The sequence below is a fragment of the Diadema antillarum genome, unplaced genomic scaffold (assembly GCF_040938485.1).
Source record: "Diadema antillarum isolate AM-2024a unplaced genomic scaffold, OU_Dant_1.0 seq00001174_RagTag, whole genome shotgun sequence".
In the NCBI taxonomy this organism is placed as follows: domain Eukaryota; kingdom Metazoa; phylum Echinodermata; class Echinoidea; order Diadematoida; family Diadematidae; genus Diadema; species Diadema antillarum.
In genome coordinates, this window is record NW_027271977.1 from 279,428 (window position 1) to 298,885 (window position 19,458).

General features: G+C 38.7%; 1 protein-coding gene across 1 annotated transcript in view; it reads right to left on the reverse strand.

Moving 5' to 3' along the window:
- LOC139744421 (uncharacterized) overlaps positions 1-15,192 on the reverse strand; it is a 28,430-nt gene extending 13,238 nt beyond the window's left edge. Inside the window, exons 1-7 of the mRNA XM_071654861.1 lie at positions 15,159-15,192; positions 10,658-11,617; positions 9,028-9,096; positions 6,375-6,404; positions 3,371-3,556; positions 1,589-1,684; positions 424-544 (exon numbers count right to left, since the gene is read on the reverse strand). Of these exons, the coding sequence (XP_071510962.1) occupies positions 424-544; positions 1,589-1,684; positions 3,371-3,556; positions 6,375-6,404; positions 9,028-9,096; positions 10,658-10,801 (646 nt within the window). The 5' untranslated portion in view covers positions 10,802-11,617; positions 15,159-15,192. The remainder of the gene's footprint in view (positions 1-423; positions 545-1,588; positions 1,685-3,370; positions 3,557-6,374; positions 6,405-9,027; positions 9,097-10,657; positions 11,618-15,158) is intronic.
- Positions 15,193-19,458: the final 4,266 nt, after the last annotated feature.

A 19,458-nucleotide genomic window follows, 5' to 3' on the forward strand; every position in this document is an offset into this window, starting at 1 on the left:
GGCCCGCATTTGGCCACTCTATACATTATCCTGGACAAAATGGGGACTCACAATACAGAGTGACGTATTCATCTAAGATAGTACAGAATAAAAAAGAAACCTCTCTGTCACTAGAAGCCAAAGAGATCATACTCTGGGCTATAGAGCTACATGACTAGTCTATACACCGTTTGACTTGTAAAAGGAGGGGCAGGGCTCTCCACTTATCTAAAATGAACAGGCAAAAAAACAACGACAGTGACTCTATAATTATACTGCAGATCAAAAGAAGCAGTGCTCTAATAGAGTAATACCTATGGGCCATGGGAGGGGGGGGGGATATTACATTCAATCTGGACCCCAGAGGGATCACTTTTTTCACCTTAGACTTAAAAGGAAGGGGTAAGTGGTACCAAGGACCAAGGAAGGACCGATTGGACTCACCAACTGGCAAGTGCTCCAGATGATTGTGTGAGACATCAAACGTTGTTAGTAGTGTCAGCTTGCCGATTCCCCGTGGGAGGGCCCGGATCTTGTTTTCTCGCAGGCTCAGCATGGTAAGTTTCTTTTGACAAAAAAAAATTCACAATAATAATGACACAATATTCATAAAAATTATATAAAAGATAAAAATGATGACAATCACAAAAGATCAAAAAGAAAGTTGAAATCATACATTAAAGGTTTTGTGATGTACCAGCAAAGCAATTATCTCTAAATCTTGCAATCTTTTCTCATTCTCGATTACTTCCTTCTGCCGTTGTCTAGTATGTCATGCGCTATCTTTCTTTCTCTGTCCCTCTCTCACTTTTTATCTCTTTCTATCAATCTCTCCCTCTTTTATATATATCTCTCCCTATCTATACCTCTCTCCCAATCTCTTCTTATTTCTGTCTATCTCAATAAGTTGGACATGTTTTAAAACCCTCGTTGTGTTCACATATATTATTTTGGCTGTGTGAGGATGTTTAGAGTCAGTTTCCATGGCGACATATAGTTATGAGGTCAAAGTTCAGCACTCTTGTGTCCCTCACCACTTCACCACTGGGGCAAACACTGCCCAGAACACTGCCCAGCTGTGATATCATTGGAACAAGATAAATGTTTAATAAGCATCGTCTCGTCTGAATATTGCCATTTGCGAGTAGAGTGCTTTTCACTGAACTTTTGACCTTTTACATTGTCCAACATGACATATTTTCAAACTTGACCTTTAACTTCAGGTATTGTATCTCTGGTACCTTGTCATGGTTATAGCTTAAAGGTGTGGAAAGTAATTAAAAGAGTACAAGCCAATATTGTGGGTATACAATTGTACTGTTTTTCAATACAAAGTTCAAGGACCTTTGACATTTGACCTTGTTGGACATCACCAATATTCGAACTTGAGCTGTATTTGCAGGCTATGTACCTGTGGTGTGAGCTCGGTGGTCACAGCTCAAAGCTGTGGAAGGTTATTGAGAGTACAGCAACTTGTTGATGCCACCAGCAACTGACAATTATGTCGATGATGACGGAAAAGTGATGGCTTTGCGTCGCTTTCAATAGGCAGGCAAGACAAAATTATATCAAAAGAAAACTGAATATGAAACTCGAGGATAACACTCACGGTAAGATTGTGAATCTCCTCATCTACTTGCGTGATGCGGTTGAACCTCAGAAACAGAGTTGTGAGAGATGTCAGCTTGTATACCACTTCAGGAATCTAGATCAAGAAGGGGGGGGGGGGGAAGAGAAGATGGTAAATTCAAACTGCACGTATCCAACATAGTAGCCTTGGTTAAGAGCTAGGCCCTCATGCTATTAGCACTAACAGTCATGAAGGAAGAGTCATGGTTGTGTTTGTGTGTTCATGTGTGGTGTGTGTCTGTCTTTGTGTCCATGAGTGGGGTATGAGTATGTGTGTGTGTGTGTTTTTAAGATAAAAATGTGACAATTGGTCCCCAAGTTGGGCGGGGGGGCAACAATGGATCTCTCAGTATTCTTAAATTGAATTACACTTCAGTCACTTATGTCCTTCCTCAAAACATTAACTTCTGGCTCTGGAAAAGAAGGTCTTGAAACTTTGACAGAATCCTTGATTGCGGTTCTGTCTTAGAATATCTCGAGTTTTGGTGCCTCAGGTTGTAAGTCTGAAAGCTTTATTAACCAGTTGAGGACAAGTCCCTAGTATGCTCAGGCAAGCGTCTACGGGAAATGTGTGTTGTTACAAAATCAAACCATTCTCAACGGGTTAAAGTTAAAGTTTTTGAAATTTGTGTAGTAAAAGTGGAGGGAGGGGCAGAAATTGCTTAGAATCTGAGGGTGGGAGCTCTGTCTTGGGTTTACAGTAGAGCTCCTTGAGTTTGTGGAGCCCCCCCCCTCGACATTTTTCGCGACTTCTCCGCCGCGCGAAATATTTTGACCGCGCCATTCGCTGACTTTTTACTTTCAAGTCTTGCGCATCTTTTGACACCATTTCGCGAAAATCGTGCATACCGTTACGACGCTGCATAACGTTTCATACATGCCTGTCAGATCGAAAATGGCTCAAAAACGTGATTTTGTGTATAAAGTCTATGCAAATGGAGTTTTCTCTTCATATTCATAAAGATCTGATTATTTTCACTTTTATAGGCTGAAACCAATTAATTTCAGCATAATTATGCTTGATATAGGTTCTGTCATAAATTTTGCGGAAAAAAAATGATAAAACAAAAGGTCGAAAAAACAATGAAATACATAAGAAATTCATAAAACAATAAAATACATAAGAAATTGATTTTGATACCAATGTTTTTTTTCAAGTACATTGTTAGGAATGCTACAAAGAATGTTTTCACCAAAAATTAGGATTCTAGGAGCTTTAATTTCTGATTTAGAGCAAAATGTATGATTTTATGCATATATTAGCATAATTAATTATTTTGACGAAAATTTCCATTTATTTTTGTATAGCTTGGTAGATTGCGCCACAGGTAATACGCGTGCCAAATTTCATGGCAATTGCGCGATCGACGGCCGATATCTCGGGGGGGGGGGGGGGGGGGGGGGGTTGAATCAACCCCTCCTCGGCCACAGAACACCCAAAAAAGCCCGGCCTGGTTAGGGTTAAAATGTGATCTACTGGCCAAATGAGAAATCCTCCTCCTCCTCCTAGGGAGGATTTCCTTGGAATTTTGAGGGTAGGGAAATTCTGTCCTGTAGCACCACTTTGAGTTTGTGGTGCCTCAAGGCTCTTTTTTTTTTTTTTTTTCAAGTTTTCAAGTTCAACTGATCAGATGATAAATCCCCCCCCCCCCCACCCTCACAAAAAGGGGGAGGGGGATGAGAGAATTGTCAAGATTTGAAGCCGGAAAGGAGATGGGGGAGGGGGAAGCTGGGGACATTCTACACATGTATCTTGGGTTACCTCCTTGAGTTTGTTGTGCCTCAGGTCCAGCACCTTGAGTAACTCCAGTTTCTCGAGCTCCTCTGGTAGCGTCGTCAGGGAGTTCTCGCTGAGAGCCAGACACTCCAGGTTGCTGAGACAGCCGATCTCGGGCGGGAGGGAGACCAGCCGGTTGCCATAGAGATAGACCTCTACCAACTGGGTGAGCTGCAATCGGGGTGGGATGGGATGGGGTAGAAGGAGTGAGGGGGAAAGCAAAGATATGAAGAGTGGATGGGTATTAGAAAGAAACTCATCATCTGAGATCTAAGGGCTGCCAACATTCACACTACAAAACCAGGGTGACTCTGTAGAGTAATCAGAGGAATCACCTCCATGGGTACAAAATTATTCACAAGTCAGGGAAAATTTTATATTCATCTATCAGTACATGAAGACATACTTGTAGTTTTCAGAATGATTTGGCAGTTCTTTGATCTTGCAAGAGTGGCTTATATGAGAAGGCTTTTCAGTGTCAATACAAAAGCTTAACCCTATATTAACTGGGGGGAGGGTTCAAATTGACCCCCCTCGACATTACGCGCCACGATTCCGTAACGCGAAGAGATGGCACCGTGTCACTTCATGACTTTTTTCATTGAAGTCTCCCGCATATTTTGAGACCAAATTTGCGACGTCCGGGTACACCGTTACGAAGTTACGTAATAATTTGCATATACGCATGTCAACCCCAAAACAGCTCAAATTCACGATATCGTGTGCAAATCCAATGCAAATTGTACTTTTTTGTTAAATTGATATAAATTAGATTATTTCCACTTTTAATCATTGAAATTAATCAATTCTAATGTAGATAAGCTTGAAAAAGTGCCTGCAACAAAATTTGGTCAAAAACAATAGAATGCAAAAGGTAAACTAGAAATGTCGCTATGGCGACTGATGCCTCCGCCATAATGCATGATTCTCCCAATAGGCGTATAGTACAATGTTTTCACAATGTGTGATCCATGACAGTTTCACATAACTGGCAAAATATTGAAATGACAGGTTTGTCAGAAATGTCTTGAACTGGGTTTGCTTTAATTTTCTAAGAGTGCAGGTACACATATTTGGGGAATTGAGAATTTTTACTTGAATTCTGACAGACCTTTTTATATAAAGTTTATGCATTGAGTAATTTCCAAGGTATGAAGAAAGAGTGTAATGACAGTACAAAATGGATGTTTTGTTTTGTTGTTTTTTTTGGGGGGGTAGGGGGGCATTGAAACCTGGCCTTTGACCCTTAACCTTTGACCTTTGACCTTCCGGCTGGAAATTTCCAAGAGAATCTCCATTAGGTAATGCACGTAATAAGTTTTGAAACTAATAATGTAAGCATTGTATATATACTAGTATATGAGTGAAATAGGGAGAGGGAGAGGGAAATTTTGAGGAGTTGACCTTGACCTTTGACCCCAGACTATTGACCCATGACCCCTAAATTCCCTAGATAATCCCTGCCAGTCAGTACATGCGTATGTACCAAGTTCCACGAAGATACATTGAACCATTTGCGACAAAAGTGATATTGCAACATTTTCACCTAACCTTTGACCTTTTGACCTTTGACCTTATGACATGAAACTCTCTCTGGAGACTCTTTACGCAGTAGTACATGTCCACACCAAGTTTCAAGAAAATACCTTTGGGCATTGCATAGATATGGGGGAAATTGCAACATTTGTAGCATTTGACCTTGACCTTTTGACCTTTGACCTCTTGCCAATGTCACTAAAATCATATCAACTAATTCTCCCATCATACATCATCCTTGGACCAAGTTTGGTGAAAGCTGCTTCATCCAGTTTTGAGTTATCACGTAAACAGATAAATTTTAGGATTTTGACCTTGATCTTTGACCTTTGACCTCTGCCCGATTTCACTGAAAAACTAATCAAGTAATTGTCCCATCATACATCATCCTCCAACAAAGTTTGGTGAAATTTACTCCATCCAGTCTTGAGTTATCGCGTAAACGGATACAATTTCATGATTTGACCTTGACCTTTGACCTTTGACCTTCAGCCGATTTCACCCAAAATCTAATCAAATAATTGCCCCATCATACTTCGTACTTGGACCAAGTTTGGTAAAATTCCAATAAATATTACTCAAGTTATCGCGTAAACGACAGCGGACGGACGGACGTACGGACGTACGGACGTACGGACGTACGGACGGACGGACAACCCGAAAACATAATGCCTCCGGCACCACTTCGTGGCGGAGGCATAAAAAACAATAAAATACATAAGAAACTTAAAAAACAATAAAAAACAAAAGAAATTGATTTTGATCTTGCAGTTTTTTGCAAGAAAATTGTTTAATGTGTCTTAAGGAATTCTTAAACAAAAGTTTAGCAATCCTTCAGTGTTTTTAATGGAGTTATAAGTGAAAATATGAATTTCATGCATAAATTTACATAATTAATATACTAAAAATAAAAAATCAATATTTTTCTCTTGTATGACCATGTAATCTTGTAGTTGACATCCGGCTCTACCTTCAGGCAAAATTTTTCGGCGATCGCACAATCGGCGGCCGAGATCTGAAGGAGGGGTCAAATTGACACCCCCCCCCCCCCCTCCCCCAGTAAAAACTTGGTCTCAAATAGCCCAGTTAAAATAGGGTTAACCCTGAAAGTGCCCAGGCTCTTAACTTTACTTGCTCAGCTTTGTTTTGTTTTGTTTTTGTTTGTTGTTGTTGTTGTTTTTTTCCCATCAGCATGCACCAGTCCACCCAAATGGGACCTATCATTTGTAAAGTTAGCAAGCCTACTCACAGTGTACCTGGGTTACTCAGTCCAACAAAAAGGCTATACGAGTGTATGCTGGCACACTAAGGATCACAATGTAGGTACTGTAATCTTTATTCATTGACAATTATAGTTTCCAGACATCAGCGCCATACATACCAATCATTGAAGAAAGTACAATAGGGTTATTAATGTCATTCTGCAATGAAAGAGGAAATTTTGTGTACTCACATCTTTGAGAGAACTTGGTAGAGTTGTGATCTGGAATTATTCGGAGGGGAAAAAAAGGAATAGATACGATTGCCAAGTGATGAGGATATGGATTGACAATCCTGAATAGCAAAAAGAGAAATGACATAGCAAAAAAAAAAAAAAAGATATTGGGTACATACTGTATTCCATATATGCAGTATCTATGACCTTTCAACATGTCACCATGATAACATTAGTTACCCCCTGCTTATTCACATAATATGTGACCCTGCACCTCAAAACAAACAAAAAGTCGCCAGACATGAATTTTTAGTTAAGACCATATTCTGAAAGAGCAGACTTTATGATTTAAAATGATATATAACTCAAATCAAATGGATTCTCCTATAAACCTTTCTAAATATTGGAATGAAAGCACAAGCTCAGGAAAAGTGTGAACTGAGAAAAGAGGCTCAGAAGTACGGTGTCTATTAGAGCTTAATCTTTACCAAACTGTGCTGGCTGTGCGATGAATGGGACAAAAAACAGGAAGTAAACCACTAGAGTAACAAAAATGAAGGGATTATCAGATTAAACTGAAATTAAACATGCCTCATTCACACATTCTGTCCATAATTAATGCCAACTTTCAAAGCAGTAGCACTATCCTTTCAAAAGTTATTAGAGTTGAAAGTGAAGGGTGTGGACAAGGTTTTTCAGAAATGAAAAAGGGATTCTAAAGACACACCTACAAACCTGTTTTGTAATCACACTATTCTACCAAAAATGTTCGAGATAAACTGTTAAAAATAACACACTTTCCTGCCCGTTTTATGATACCAAATTTTAGCATAATGCAAAAGAAGACCCGCTCTTTCAGAAAATATGAAAAAGTCAAGTTCGGCTAGGTTGACGCATTTCACTTATTTTCAGTCCTCACGCAAAATTAGTGTGTGCGACTTTATGTTCGTTTTGAGGTGCACGGTCACATATGGGAAATATCTAGTACAGTCTATTGCCATAAGAGGCTGAAGGCTGAATGGAATATGGCACCAGATCGTATATTTCTTGTCTTACATGAGAATAGGTACAAAAGTGTAATCTCATAGTTCCTCTTTCAAATGAAACCATGGACTTGTGATTCATATTTCAGAAACCATGATCTACCCACCACTTGTTCATTCTTGTCTTTCCTTTATATTTAAACTTACTGCTGCAGTACAGTCCTGCTACATTGTAGTAAATTCTAACAGTTCAAGTACACACAGTTACAACATTGCACGCAAAAATGAACAACTCAAATAAGGCAAAACTACAACAAAGGCAATTAACTCTTTCACATAATATGGTATACATTGCATGGCTGATTGACCAATCAGATTACAAAATTTACTATCACTAAAAGATTGCATGCGCAGTAATGACCTCAGGACTGAAATTGAAAGTCTAAGAATGTTTGGAAATTGAAATCCAAGGAGGGGGGGAGGGGGGGGGGGGGCAAGAGGTTTGAGACATATTGTTCATGCTGTTTGTAACTGACCTACACAGAGACTCCAACTCTCCCGTTTTAGACGGGAGATCTCTCGCCGAAAACCCATTCTTGCAAAATCTCCCATTCTCCCGCCCTGGCTCTGTGTCTCCCGGTGGAAAGGATTTCTTACTTATTGCTATCGTATGTTGAAAAAATAAGCCTTAGATAGCACCAGAGGGGCTAGAACCCTAGGAACTTCGTGCTTCGCACACATCAACTTGGAGTCTCCTGTTTGCTAGGGGTTTCGGGCGGGAGAATCTCCAGATCAGAAGGTGCTTGGGGTTGGAGTCTCTGCCTACAAATGTACATTGTATTATGTGAAAATAAATCTTCACACATTGCTGCAACAAAACACTACATTTAATTTTCTCTCATTCTACTGACATTCTTCCTCCATACCACTCACATGGCGGGTTTTATCAACTTATATTAACCCGTTGAGGACCAGTCCCGAGTATACTCGGGCCAGTGTCTATGGGAAATGCGTGTTGTAGCAAATTCAGTCCGTCCTCAACGGGTTAATCCTGGATACATACTGTATCTCTTGCTCACGGGAGATTATATTAAAAAGAGACATATGGCTAGTAACAAGATGACAACTGGACCACAAATATGAGCCTACAACTTGTATTATTCATGTGATATTAAACATGTGGTACTATCTTGTGTACATGAAGTATAAAGCATCCAAAATAGGACAGATCAGTTCCTCTTTTAAATGAAATAAGAAGATATATCATATTAAAGGGATGGTACAGTATTGGTGGAGATGAGAATTGGGCTTTTAACTTTTTGCAAGATACCCGGTACCAAGAAAACACTTATGAAATAGTACAGAGCATACCAATTTAAGAGGAATTCAAAGTTTATTTGAAGAAAATCGGGTTTGGAATGACTGAAACATCCAAAAACAAAGTAAAACAAAGCAATCGTAATAAATTGTGGGTCCCACACTTATCAGAATCGCTCTGTTTTGGATATCTCAGCCATTTCAAAACCAACTTTTATCAAATAAACGTTGAATTCCTCATGAAATTAATTACATGCTCTTTCATATTTCATAAGAGGTTTCTCATTATCTCACAAAAAAAAAAATGTTAGAAACTTAAAATTAGGTCTCAACCAAAACTCTACCATCCCTTTAAGTCTCCTTAAACTCACTGAATGTTTGCTGAGGTCCAGCCGCTTATTTCCTTGATCCTTACACTTGGAAAACTCTTTGCTCACATCCTAAAAGATTGACAGAGAGATACAAAAGAGAGAAAGATAAAAAAAAAACAACAAAGATAGAGATAAAGATAAAAATAGAGATATATCAAGTGGGAGAGAAAAGAAAAATATAACAAAGATAGTGATCGAGGTAGATAGATACAGAATGAGGAAAATACAGGATAATGGGGGAAACAGAAAGATAAAGAGAAAAATATAGAAAGAGATGGTGATGCAAAAAGATAAATAAGGAGATAGATAGATAGAAAAAGAGATAGAAAAAAAAGGTTTGATAGATCCAAAAAGACAAGAGGTAGAACAGTAGAAAAAATAGAGAGAAAACGAGAACACGAAAGAGGGAGTGGGAATAGGAACAGGGACAAAAGCATGCATGTACAACCATATCATATCAAATATAAACAAGAAACAAAAAACATGAAACCTCTGCACAACAATATGACTTTACTTGGCTGATGTACGATGTAGTAGCCTTCTTTCACAAGAACATCATGCCAGATTATTCAGTTTAATCAAAGTGTACATGACAACTTGTACCAATCACCATTCATACATCTACAAATGTCTCACTGAGCTTTATCATGTGATGAGGAAGTACTGACCAGTAAATTCAATTGCAACAGGAATTTGCAGGGCTCTTGCGAGAGACATCCACAAGGAAACTCAACATAATTCTTAAAAATATTTTTCTTCCTCAATGTAAATTGATTGATTCCTGTCTTCGGGAAACACTGCAAACAGTGCCAACGTCATTCAGACAAAATCTCCAAGGGACGATATTTCTGCCATAAAGGGGGTGAAAATCAACATTTTGCCATGTAAAGCATGTACTCTTTCTTGGCAAACTTTGGACTCTTTCAAAGCTAATCTGAACACTCTTTTCACAAAAGCATACACCTGTATACGAAAAGTGTAGCTCAGTAATCCAAGATAGTCATAGTTTATTCGTTGGAATAAGTATTTCTTTTTCTTCTGCTCCTGCTTCACACTGTGCTTCATAAAGTTATACTAGATAGATGGCGCAGCATAAATATGTTGCATTATTATCACATTAATATCAGTAACAATGATAATGGTTGCAATTTACATGCACATGTATATCACACGAAATCCATTTCACGAAATGCTCAAGGCACACTCGAAGATGAAAATATGACGGTAAGATTTTTCTATCATTATTATAATCATCATCATCATCATCATCATCATCACTATCATCGTCATCATCATCACCATCATCATCATCATCATCATCACCATCATCATTATCATCACCATCACCATCATCGTCACCATCGTCACCATCGTCACCATCGTCACCATCGTCACCATCGTCACCATCGTCACCATCATCACCATCATCACCATCATCATCATCATCATCATCATCACTATCATCGTCATCATCATCACCATCATCATCATCATCATCACCATCATCATTATCATCACCATCACCATCATCATCACCATCATCACCATCATCACCATCATCACCATCATCACCATCATCACCATCATCACCATCATCACCATCATCATCATCATTCTCCTCCTCACTCACCACTTCATTGTGTGGCGTTCTTGACTTCTTCTTTCCCGGCCGCTTCACTTGGTCGCCGTCCACTATCACCTTGACCTCTTTCTTAACGTTCTCGGGCGTGGCCGCCGGCTTATCCACACCTTTTCCCTTGCCTTTTGTGTCCATCTTTATAGTCTGTAGTGCTGCCTTCAACAATCCGTCTCGTGGCCAAAGATCACAATTTTCTCAGGACCCTCCCCGCGTCACAAAACTCTGCACAGGGCACGGCGGAAGTCCAAATCGGCTTGCTGGACTCGAGATCTCTCTTCCGAACCCCCCGCCAAGAATATGCAGGTGTCAATTTGGATTATTTTTGGTCTTGCTAACTGTGATTTTGGTAAATTGGGGATTCTATATAAAGACAAGTACTGTTGCAAACCAATCTGCCTCTTGCTACAGGTTTCCCGTTATCCTCCTGTACCAGATGTGGAATGGTTCCCAAATTCCATCATTGCTGATTGTTTTGGTACAATCACAAATCAACCAGAACAAAATTCTTCAGTCTCAGCTATTATAGAAACTGAAGGGATATGCTTCTTGATTACTTTACACCATTATCAAGCTATGAGGTGTACACTGTACATTTGTACATCGACACCGTCAATTTACACTCACTGGTGAAAGTGTACACCATATCCCCATGAAAGGCTGCTCACATTTGAACAGTGTAATGCTTGGCTGTTAACACAGTGTGACTCTTCACTGAAACGTGGTGTTATCAATGCATGTGGCCAATGAGAACGCTGAATGTGTGTGTCATTTGGCTGGTTACACAAGGGCAAGGTTATTCTGCCAGAGTGTTTGCATTGTGTCCATAAATTCCTGCTGTGTAATGCTGCGAGTTGTTGCTTCAACTTCAATGCACTTTACACCAGGTCTTGGCACTGGACATTTGGTGCTTAGTGTTGATCATCAGATACACCGCTGCATCAGTGTTCCTTTCTGGAAATAAAAGAGAGATAAATGAGAGCTTTAACATCATCAGATTTTCTTTCTTTTCTAACAATGACGAGGACAGCTTTCTGTCAAATTTCTGTACTGTCTGCATTCTAGCTAGTCATAGCAAATATTAATTTTATGCCTTCTTGTAAAAGCAAAGTAGCCACAGAAAGTTTTTTTCGTTATAGGAATTGTCTTCTCCCTGCACTAATGAGCCTCAACACACAATGCGAAAAGTGTCAATAAATCACTTTTTTATTAAAGCACATGTTAAGTTCTAGATTTTAAAAGCATTAATATCTTCAAATGTGTTTGCTTTTTTAATCAATTCAACCATCCCCCCCCCCCCCATACAATCAGAAACATTTCTTTTCGTTCTAGTAATCAGTACAAACTGTGTACAAGGCAAAAAATTTCACATCATACGTGTACATGTACATGTATCCTTTTGCTGCACTTCTTATTGATTCAGTTAAAGTGAAACGATTATTTTCCCAAACAGTTCGCGTCTCTGCAGATCACACTAAACATCAGCAACATTAACACACTTCACTGGATGGAGGACAGCATAAAATCTGAGTGTGAAATGGGTACACCAGTCAGAAGTGATGACTAAACACACATCAAGGCAATCAAGTTTGAAAGATGATCTCCTTGAATATTGCCTCTCAAGTCAAGTCAAATACATGTAAATTACGATCTAGAGAGTACAAGGTTTACCCTAAATTCATCTAAATCTTCAAAGAGAGGGAGAGCAAGAGAGCTCTAGAGAGAGAAAGTGAAAAAGCTTCAAAAAATGTTTTCATAATTGTGTATCCTATTTTAACCAGTTGAAGATGAGTCCCGAGAATACTCGGTCAGGTGTCTGTGGGAAATGCATGTTAGCAAAATCAGTCCATCTTCAATGGGTTAACACAGAAAGTTAAACTCATGAATGTTTTCTAGTGTGCAAGGCATCATACATTTTACAGAATCCACTGGTAAACAAAGAAAAATACGTCCAAACTTTTCAGTAATCCAGAGTTTCTTTGTGTTCAAATGAAAAGAATTACTAGTGACATATTGATAGTTACATTGTAACACAAGTCACATCACAGTGACTGAGTTTTCTTGTTTTTTGACAGTTGCCACACAAACTTTCACTGCAAATGTTGCACTCTATTCTACGTTGTACATGTACACTGCTGTATACATACAAAATTTTCCACTGTCAGCATAAAAGTACTGTATAAAAACCAGAAACATTCACGGCATGAAACTTTCACATACAAATTGTATTGGAGACTGATATTCAATGTGCCACATTGTGTACAGTGTAGACAAAAACTTTTGTATGTACATCTTACCTTCACAATCTTGGCTCCTAACAAAATTCACGCAAGTTTCATGAACACATAAACTTCTGGTTTTAGGATTGACCAGATTGGGATTACGGTTAGGGTTTGTTGTAGTAGTGTACTAGTATACGAATAATTTATGAGTTGTGAGTGCATAGGGCACGAATACCGCACGAGGCGCGAGATAAGCCACTGGTCTATTCAACAAGGCGCGTAGCGCCGCGTTGAATAGACCAGTGGCGATTCTCGCGCCTCGTGCGGTATTACGTGCCCCAATGCACGAACAAAATCATAAATTATTCGTTTTATGCAACACCTTGTCCACAATCACAGTACTAGATTAGTGACCGCCAACTCAGGAAGGCCCAAAAATAAATGTAACAATTACATAGGCCGAGAATTGTAAACCACCCTGTGTACTGCTTTCAAACACTCGTCATGATTCGACCACAACAGTCACAGTAATCACAAACTCCACAGGGTCTATACCCATTCTACGCTAACGTTAGATCGAGTTAGGCCTGACTGTTAGGCCGATCTAAGATGTCGGTAGATCTAGTAGTAGGTCTAGAATTTGTCTATTTCCGAAAATGATTTTGTATAAAAACACAGAAAAATAATCAAATTACAGTTTCTCAACTTGAAATGAAGTCTTGATTTTGGGATTACTGTGGTCCACGTAGCAGATCAGAGTCAAAAGTAAAAACACAGCAGCAGGTATAAAGGCAGCAATACATCTGCAACTAGCTAGGTAAAGCAGTTGCGCTTTAATATACACGTTAACGTTGCAGTACTCCGCCGCGCCTGGTCTACGTCTGTGAGACTTACCGGCAGCGCAGCGCAGCTGGCCAGCACGTACGTAGATTGCTGGGGCTTTGCTGCTGTGAGCCACAGAACTCTGTGAGCGGCCGGCCATGCATTAGTAGCCCCCGCGAAGCCGTGCTATAGTACCTTCGAGCCGTGCAATAGGCCCATGCCAGGGGCCTATTGTATGGCTGTCACTCTCAATGAGTTTGATAGGTATTTTCTATTGAATGTCATGTGACATGTTCTTGGCCAATCACAATTCGACATCATTCTGAGGTGTTGTATAATACAATGTATACCATTTGACACTCCTCCTTCCCAGGAAACATAGTCTCCACAGCAAAGGACATAATATCCCCAATGATAAATACAGAATGATCTTTTGGTAAAATCATACAGATGTTTTACATCTCACTCGCATGCCATGGGAAAACTACAATGTACTCTAACATGACGTTATCGTTCGCGAACTAGAATCTACAGCATACTGGGGTCATTTTATCACATTTTTAATTTTGGAACAAGAATCCCTTCTCAACAAGCTCAGGCCCAGCAGTAAGAATCATGTTTACAAACTAGTTCTATGTTAGACCTACGATTGTCATCTACTCTGAAATTGACAGACTACATTACATAAAGCTTTGCCTTTAGACTGTCTAGAGCTAAATCAATCTCACATTCAGTTTATACTAATAATATAGTCATCATTAGAACTATCTAGAGTTTAGACAAGAGATCAAGTTACAATGTCATACATCTAAACTTAATGCAAAAATGGGGAAATCCGACGGCGTAGAATATGACCAAGCATGATTGATGAAGTCGACTGAAAAACGGTAGACCAAAATGTAACGTTAGACTCTAAACAGTTGAGTTCAAGAAGTTAGCCTCTTCTAGACGTTTTTACTTTTTGAATTGGGCCTTTTTTAATTCTCTTTCTCGTATTACAAACTACTGCGTACTGGTTATCTAGTGACAGACAAATGTACGCTTTATTCATTGCTAGTCACCGGGTGTAGTAACACTAGTACTATTTCTATAGGGCAGCCGCTATTATACCCAGTACGGTCGAGCCAACCAAGTAAATTCATCGCACTTCATCACAATGCACCAACACTCCGTATGCTTTGCCCGTACACGGCTCTGGCACTGCGTGTAGTGTATAAAGCCATAACAATACAACATCACACATAGGATACTACCGACTCCGCTATCTCGCTCAATTAGTCCAGCATCGGGGCTTCGTAACGACACAGAAATCTACCAATTCTGAGATGTTTTCTGCCATTTTAGCACCTCCTAACCGTGCACTATGATATATAGATCACAATTCTACAATCGAGGTCAATGCAAAAAGCAATCATTCTGCAAATTTTGCATTTTAATCAAAAATTACTTACCCGATTCCTCTTTACTACACAGTTTCAATGAGCATTGCCGAATGAAGTGCACGATTTACAAGAAATAAGGTTAAATCAAATAGAAAATGAAATTATTAGTTAGAAGCTAATAATTCCTTTTATATATATAAATATTCTAGTCAATATAATATTTATTTGAAATATATATTATAAGAAACATTGAAAAATTGCATGTGAATCTTCTAATTGAAAAAATCTATATGAGAAATGAACACTCTTTGAAAAGTTATACTGTCATGTAAATTGGCTACCTGGACCTCAAGCTGCCCTTGAAATGACGTCAAAGAGATAAATAAAGGGCGTATAATGTTCTATTCTAATACCCAGACCTTCCTCTTATTCAATACACTCGAAGACATTTTGAGGTCCTGGAGCCGAAAACACTGAATGAAATGTTGATCATGGCTTTCATAAGCATACATCAAAAAAGAATAAGATAGCAATCAGGTCAGTTTAGATATGCGTGGGTGAGTTGGGGATAAAACACACATACAATTATACGTAGTACATGAGTATTTTTGGATACATTTTGGTCGCTAAAATAAGTATGACAAAGAGACTACTAGTAGCATAATGAAAACTTGTACAGAATGGCGCATACGAGAGTAGTACATTGTGTACAGGTCCGGAGCTGGCGGACAGTGCATGCCAGGGTTGTGTTTAATATCATTCTAACACATAATAAAAAAACAAACGAATAATAAAGAGGAGATAATGAAAAAAATACGCATTCGAAATCTTCAAAAATTTAACGTAAAAGTTAATAAAATACAAAATCAAAGGAAATAATTGTTTCTTATAAGAGTGATATCTTACATGGCCGGCGGAACCGTGGGGGCCCCCACACTTTTGTGCACCATACAAAGGAATACATGATAAGGTGTCATCACTTTGGGCCCCCACACTTTTTTTAACCCGGAAGTACGTAAGTGGCACTAATAGAGATCTTGAAGGCTTGAAGTGTGAGCGCGGTATAAGGTTATGTTGCTGGTTTTTGTTTTTGTTTTTTCACTGAAGACCTTTTTTTCTCTCTCTCTCTCTTTTCGCTTGTTAGCTCATGAAACCCGGAAGTGGGCCCCCACACTTCTGAAAACGTTCCACCGGCCCTGTCTTATACTTGCTTTGTTAGCGACAATGTTTAAAAAAAAAATAATAAAAAAAAACATTAAAAAGAACAGGCCTACACAATTCACTTTAAAGAATACAGCTCCACCGACTCTAAAAGGGCTACGGGGGGAGGGGGAGGGGGACATGTATATCAGGCTGAAATCAATTCAATTAAATCCAATTCAGCTTCATGGACGACGCCATAATGTTTTCAAAAAGTGGGGGCCCACTTCAGACTTCAGTGGTGCTACTTTCGGGTTTTATCAGCTAACAAGCAAAAAAACAACAAAAAAAACAAAAACAAAAACATAGATAAAAAAATATTTCTTTCAAGTGCCAGTTACGCACTTCCAGGGTATATTAACAAGAAAAAATGGGGGGGGGGGGGACAAAGTGGTGACACAATAATTATGTATTCCTTTGTATAACGCAAAAAAGGCCGCCTCCTCCCCCCGGTATTATATCCTGGCCCTGAACTTGATCCAATCCAATCAATAATCATTGAATGAAGAATAATATGTGCGTGTCCGCCGTAGGGCCCCACACGGTAAACGTTGCCATCCAATCCTACCCGTGATTTTTTTTTCTTGTTGTTGCTTTTATAATAATGTCACATCACAGGAGGACTAATTACATGTATTGCTGTTTTGACACACCGCAAATGCCTGTAAGTATTTATTCTTATGATCTTACTGTTGCGGAAATAGTTTTCTTTTTTCTTCTTTTAATAAATACATGCTTGTAAGTATTTATTCTTATGATCTTACTGTTGCGGAAATAGTTTTCTTTTTTCTTCTTTTAATAAATGAAATCGAAAGAAGACATAAAGGGGTGCACAGGTTGCGCCTGCCTCCTATATCTGTAAGTTTGTTTTTTGGGATTTTTTAAAGAAAAGGATGCATGAAAGCGCACGATTAAAGATTTTTTTCTTAGTTGTCAGCTGACGAAACCCGGAAGTGGCACCAGTAATATGATTAATTTGTGCCCCCCCCCCCTTCTTTGGAATTCCTGCACGGATCTGCCCCTGTGTTGTGTGTGTTAGTTTTTTGTTTTTGTTTTTTCAACTCTGTTTTACCCTCGGCCACGGCATATCATTTTTATTCATTTTTTTTTTTATTTGACTTGAGTTGATTTGATTTATTCCCACAATCAATAATGATCATTGAACACATTAATTTCAAAAGCACAAAGACAAAGTAACAATTGCATCGATTTAAAACGATTGAACATTACACAGATAGATACACATTATTCTGTTCTATTGTTGTGGCTAAGAAAATTTCATGAATAACACTTACTGTGGCAGCTGTAAAGGTAGACAAGACTACTGAAAGCAGATACGGGAATTGACTTTCTTTAGATCAGGTATATCCAGGTGTCTCCATCATAAATCATTTTCCGATAAATCCATCAAAAAGCACAGACTTATGTTCATAAGCAGATTAAGATAATTAAAAAATGTAATGTAGGGTCTAATTGTTTTTTCTTGTATGACTGCGTGCTTAATTTTTCTACTTTCGGTGATAGTCTTCGATGTAGGCCCTTAAAGCACAGTGGTCATTTCTATTTTAGTTTGGTCAGTCACTCCAATACATGTCTGTTCCCATTATGTTTGACCCAAATTCGCGTGAATAGGAGAGCTATCAAAGTCACTTTTAAGAAGTATGCAAACAAGTGTCGTGATTATAATAACGACCTAACGTTGATAGCAGGCTTGATGAGGAAAGTTGGATGGACAGATGGATAACATTGAGACAGATACACAGACAGTAGATTTCTAAATGAATTAATATAGGCAGACAACAGAGATAGATGGATAGATAGATAGATAGATAGATAGATAGATAGATAGATAGATAGATAGATAGATAGATAGTTAGATGGATAGTTAGATAGATACATAGATAGATAGATAGATAGATAGATAGATAGATAGATATAGATAGATAGAGATGGAAGACAGAATGATAGACGGACAGATGCACCTAGTGTTGAGACAGATACAAGCATGTATCCAGGGGCGGATCCAGGAATTCCGTAAAGAGAGGACGCGTTTACAAAATTAAAGGGGGGGGGGGGGGGGGGGCACGCACCATTTTTTCTTTTTATTTCTTTTGTTTCAACTAAGAATATAGGGGGGCGTGCGCCGGTTGCGGTCCTCCCTGGATCCGCCACTGGTATCTATAGAGATTGTGGTTTGGTAGATAAATGATATGTATATTAGGTATATACAAATAGAATCAGTATAGATGGATGAAAAGATAGACAAAAGACGTCATACAGATATGAGAAAAAAAAAATGTCTACGAAAGGCGCAGGGTCCGTTCTCCATAGACACACTCAGGCCATTATAATCTTTGGATGTGAAATATATTATCATATATCTGAGCTTGCTTCCAAAAGGAGCTAAATCTATTGAAAAAATGATGGATTTAGCGCCGTCAAGGAAGCAAGCTCTTCATAATATGGTATATATATATATATATATATATGTTATGCTATTTTTTTCTTTTTTTTTCATTATTACTTATTTATTGATTTATTCATTTATTTATTTATTTATTCATTTTTGGCCCCGAAAAATGAAATGTGAGCGGGCCGGACATAAAAGGAAACATAAATACAATTGTATTCATTATTTGAACCTATGAGCTGCCCGATCGGACCACCAAAAGATAACTTTGGTGGCCATGGGCCACGTCCGGGCCACCGCTAGTGTCGGTCTTTGTCCAAAGGTTTAACGATTTTTTGCTCCTATTCATTCCAACGGACAAGATTCTTTTATTATGAATAAACGTCTGTGGTAAATCGACGTAACCAGAGATATGGACTATTGTACAGTTCTGGTTTGTCCAATTTGTCGCACTCTCTCCCCCTCTCTCTTTTGCCAAACTCTGCCAATTTTTGCTATGTCAAAGAGGTAGAGTGATATCAAAATAGGTAATAGAAATCCCTGACCCCCACCCCACCCCCCCAAAAAAAAATCAAAGAATAATAATACAAACAACCCCATATCAATGTAAGACTATTGAAATTGAGACCTACAGTGAAGCTCCAGATCTCTGTAGCTCCATCAGAAAACATGGATAATTTCTCTTTTCAGTACATCTTTGTAACAGAGAATGTGTGCTTTCCTTTAAAAGAAAAAAGTAATGCATGGTATTTTTTTTTT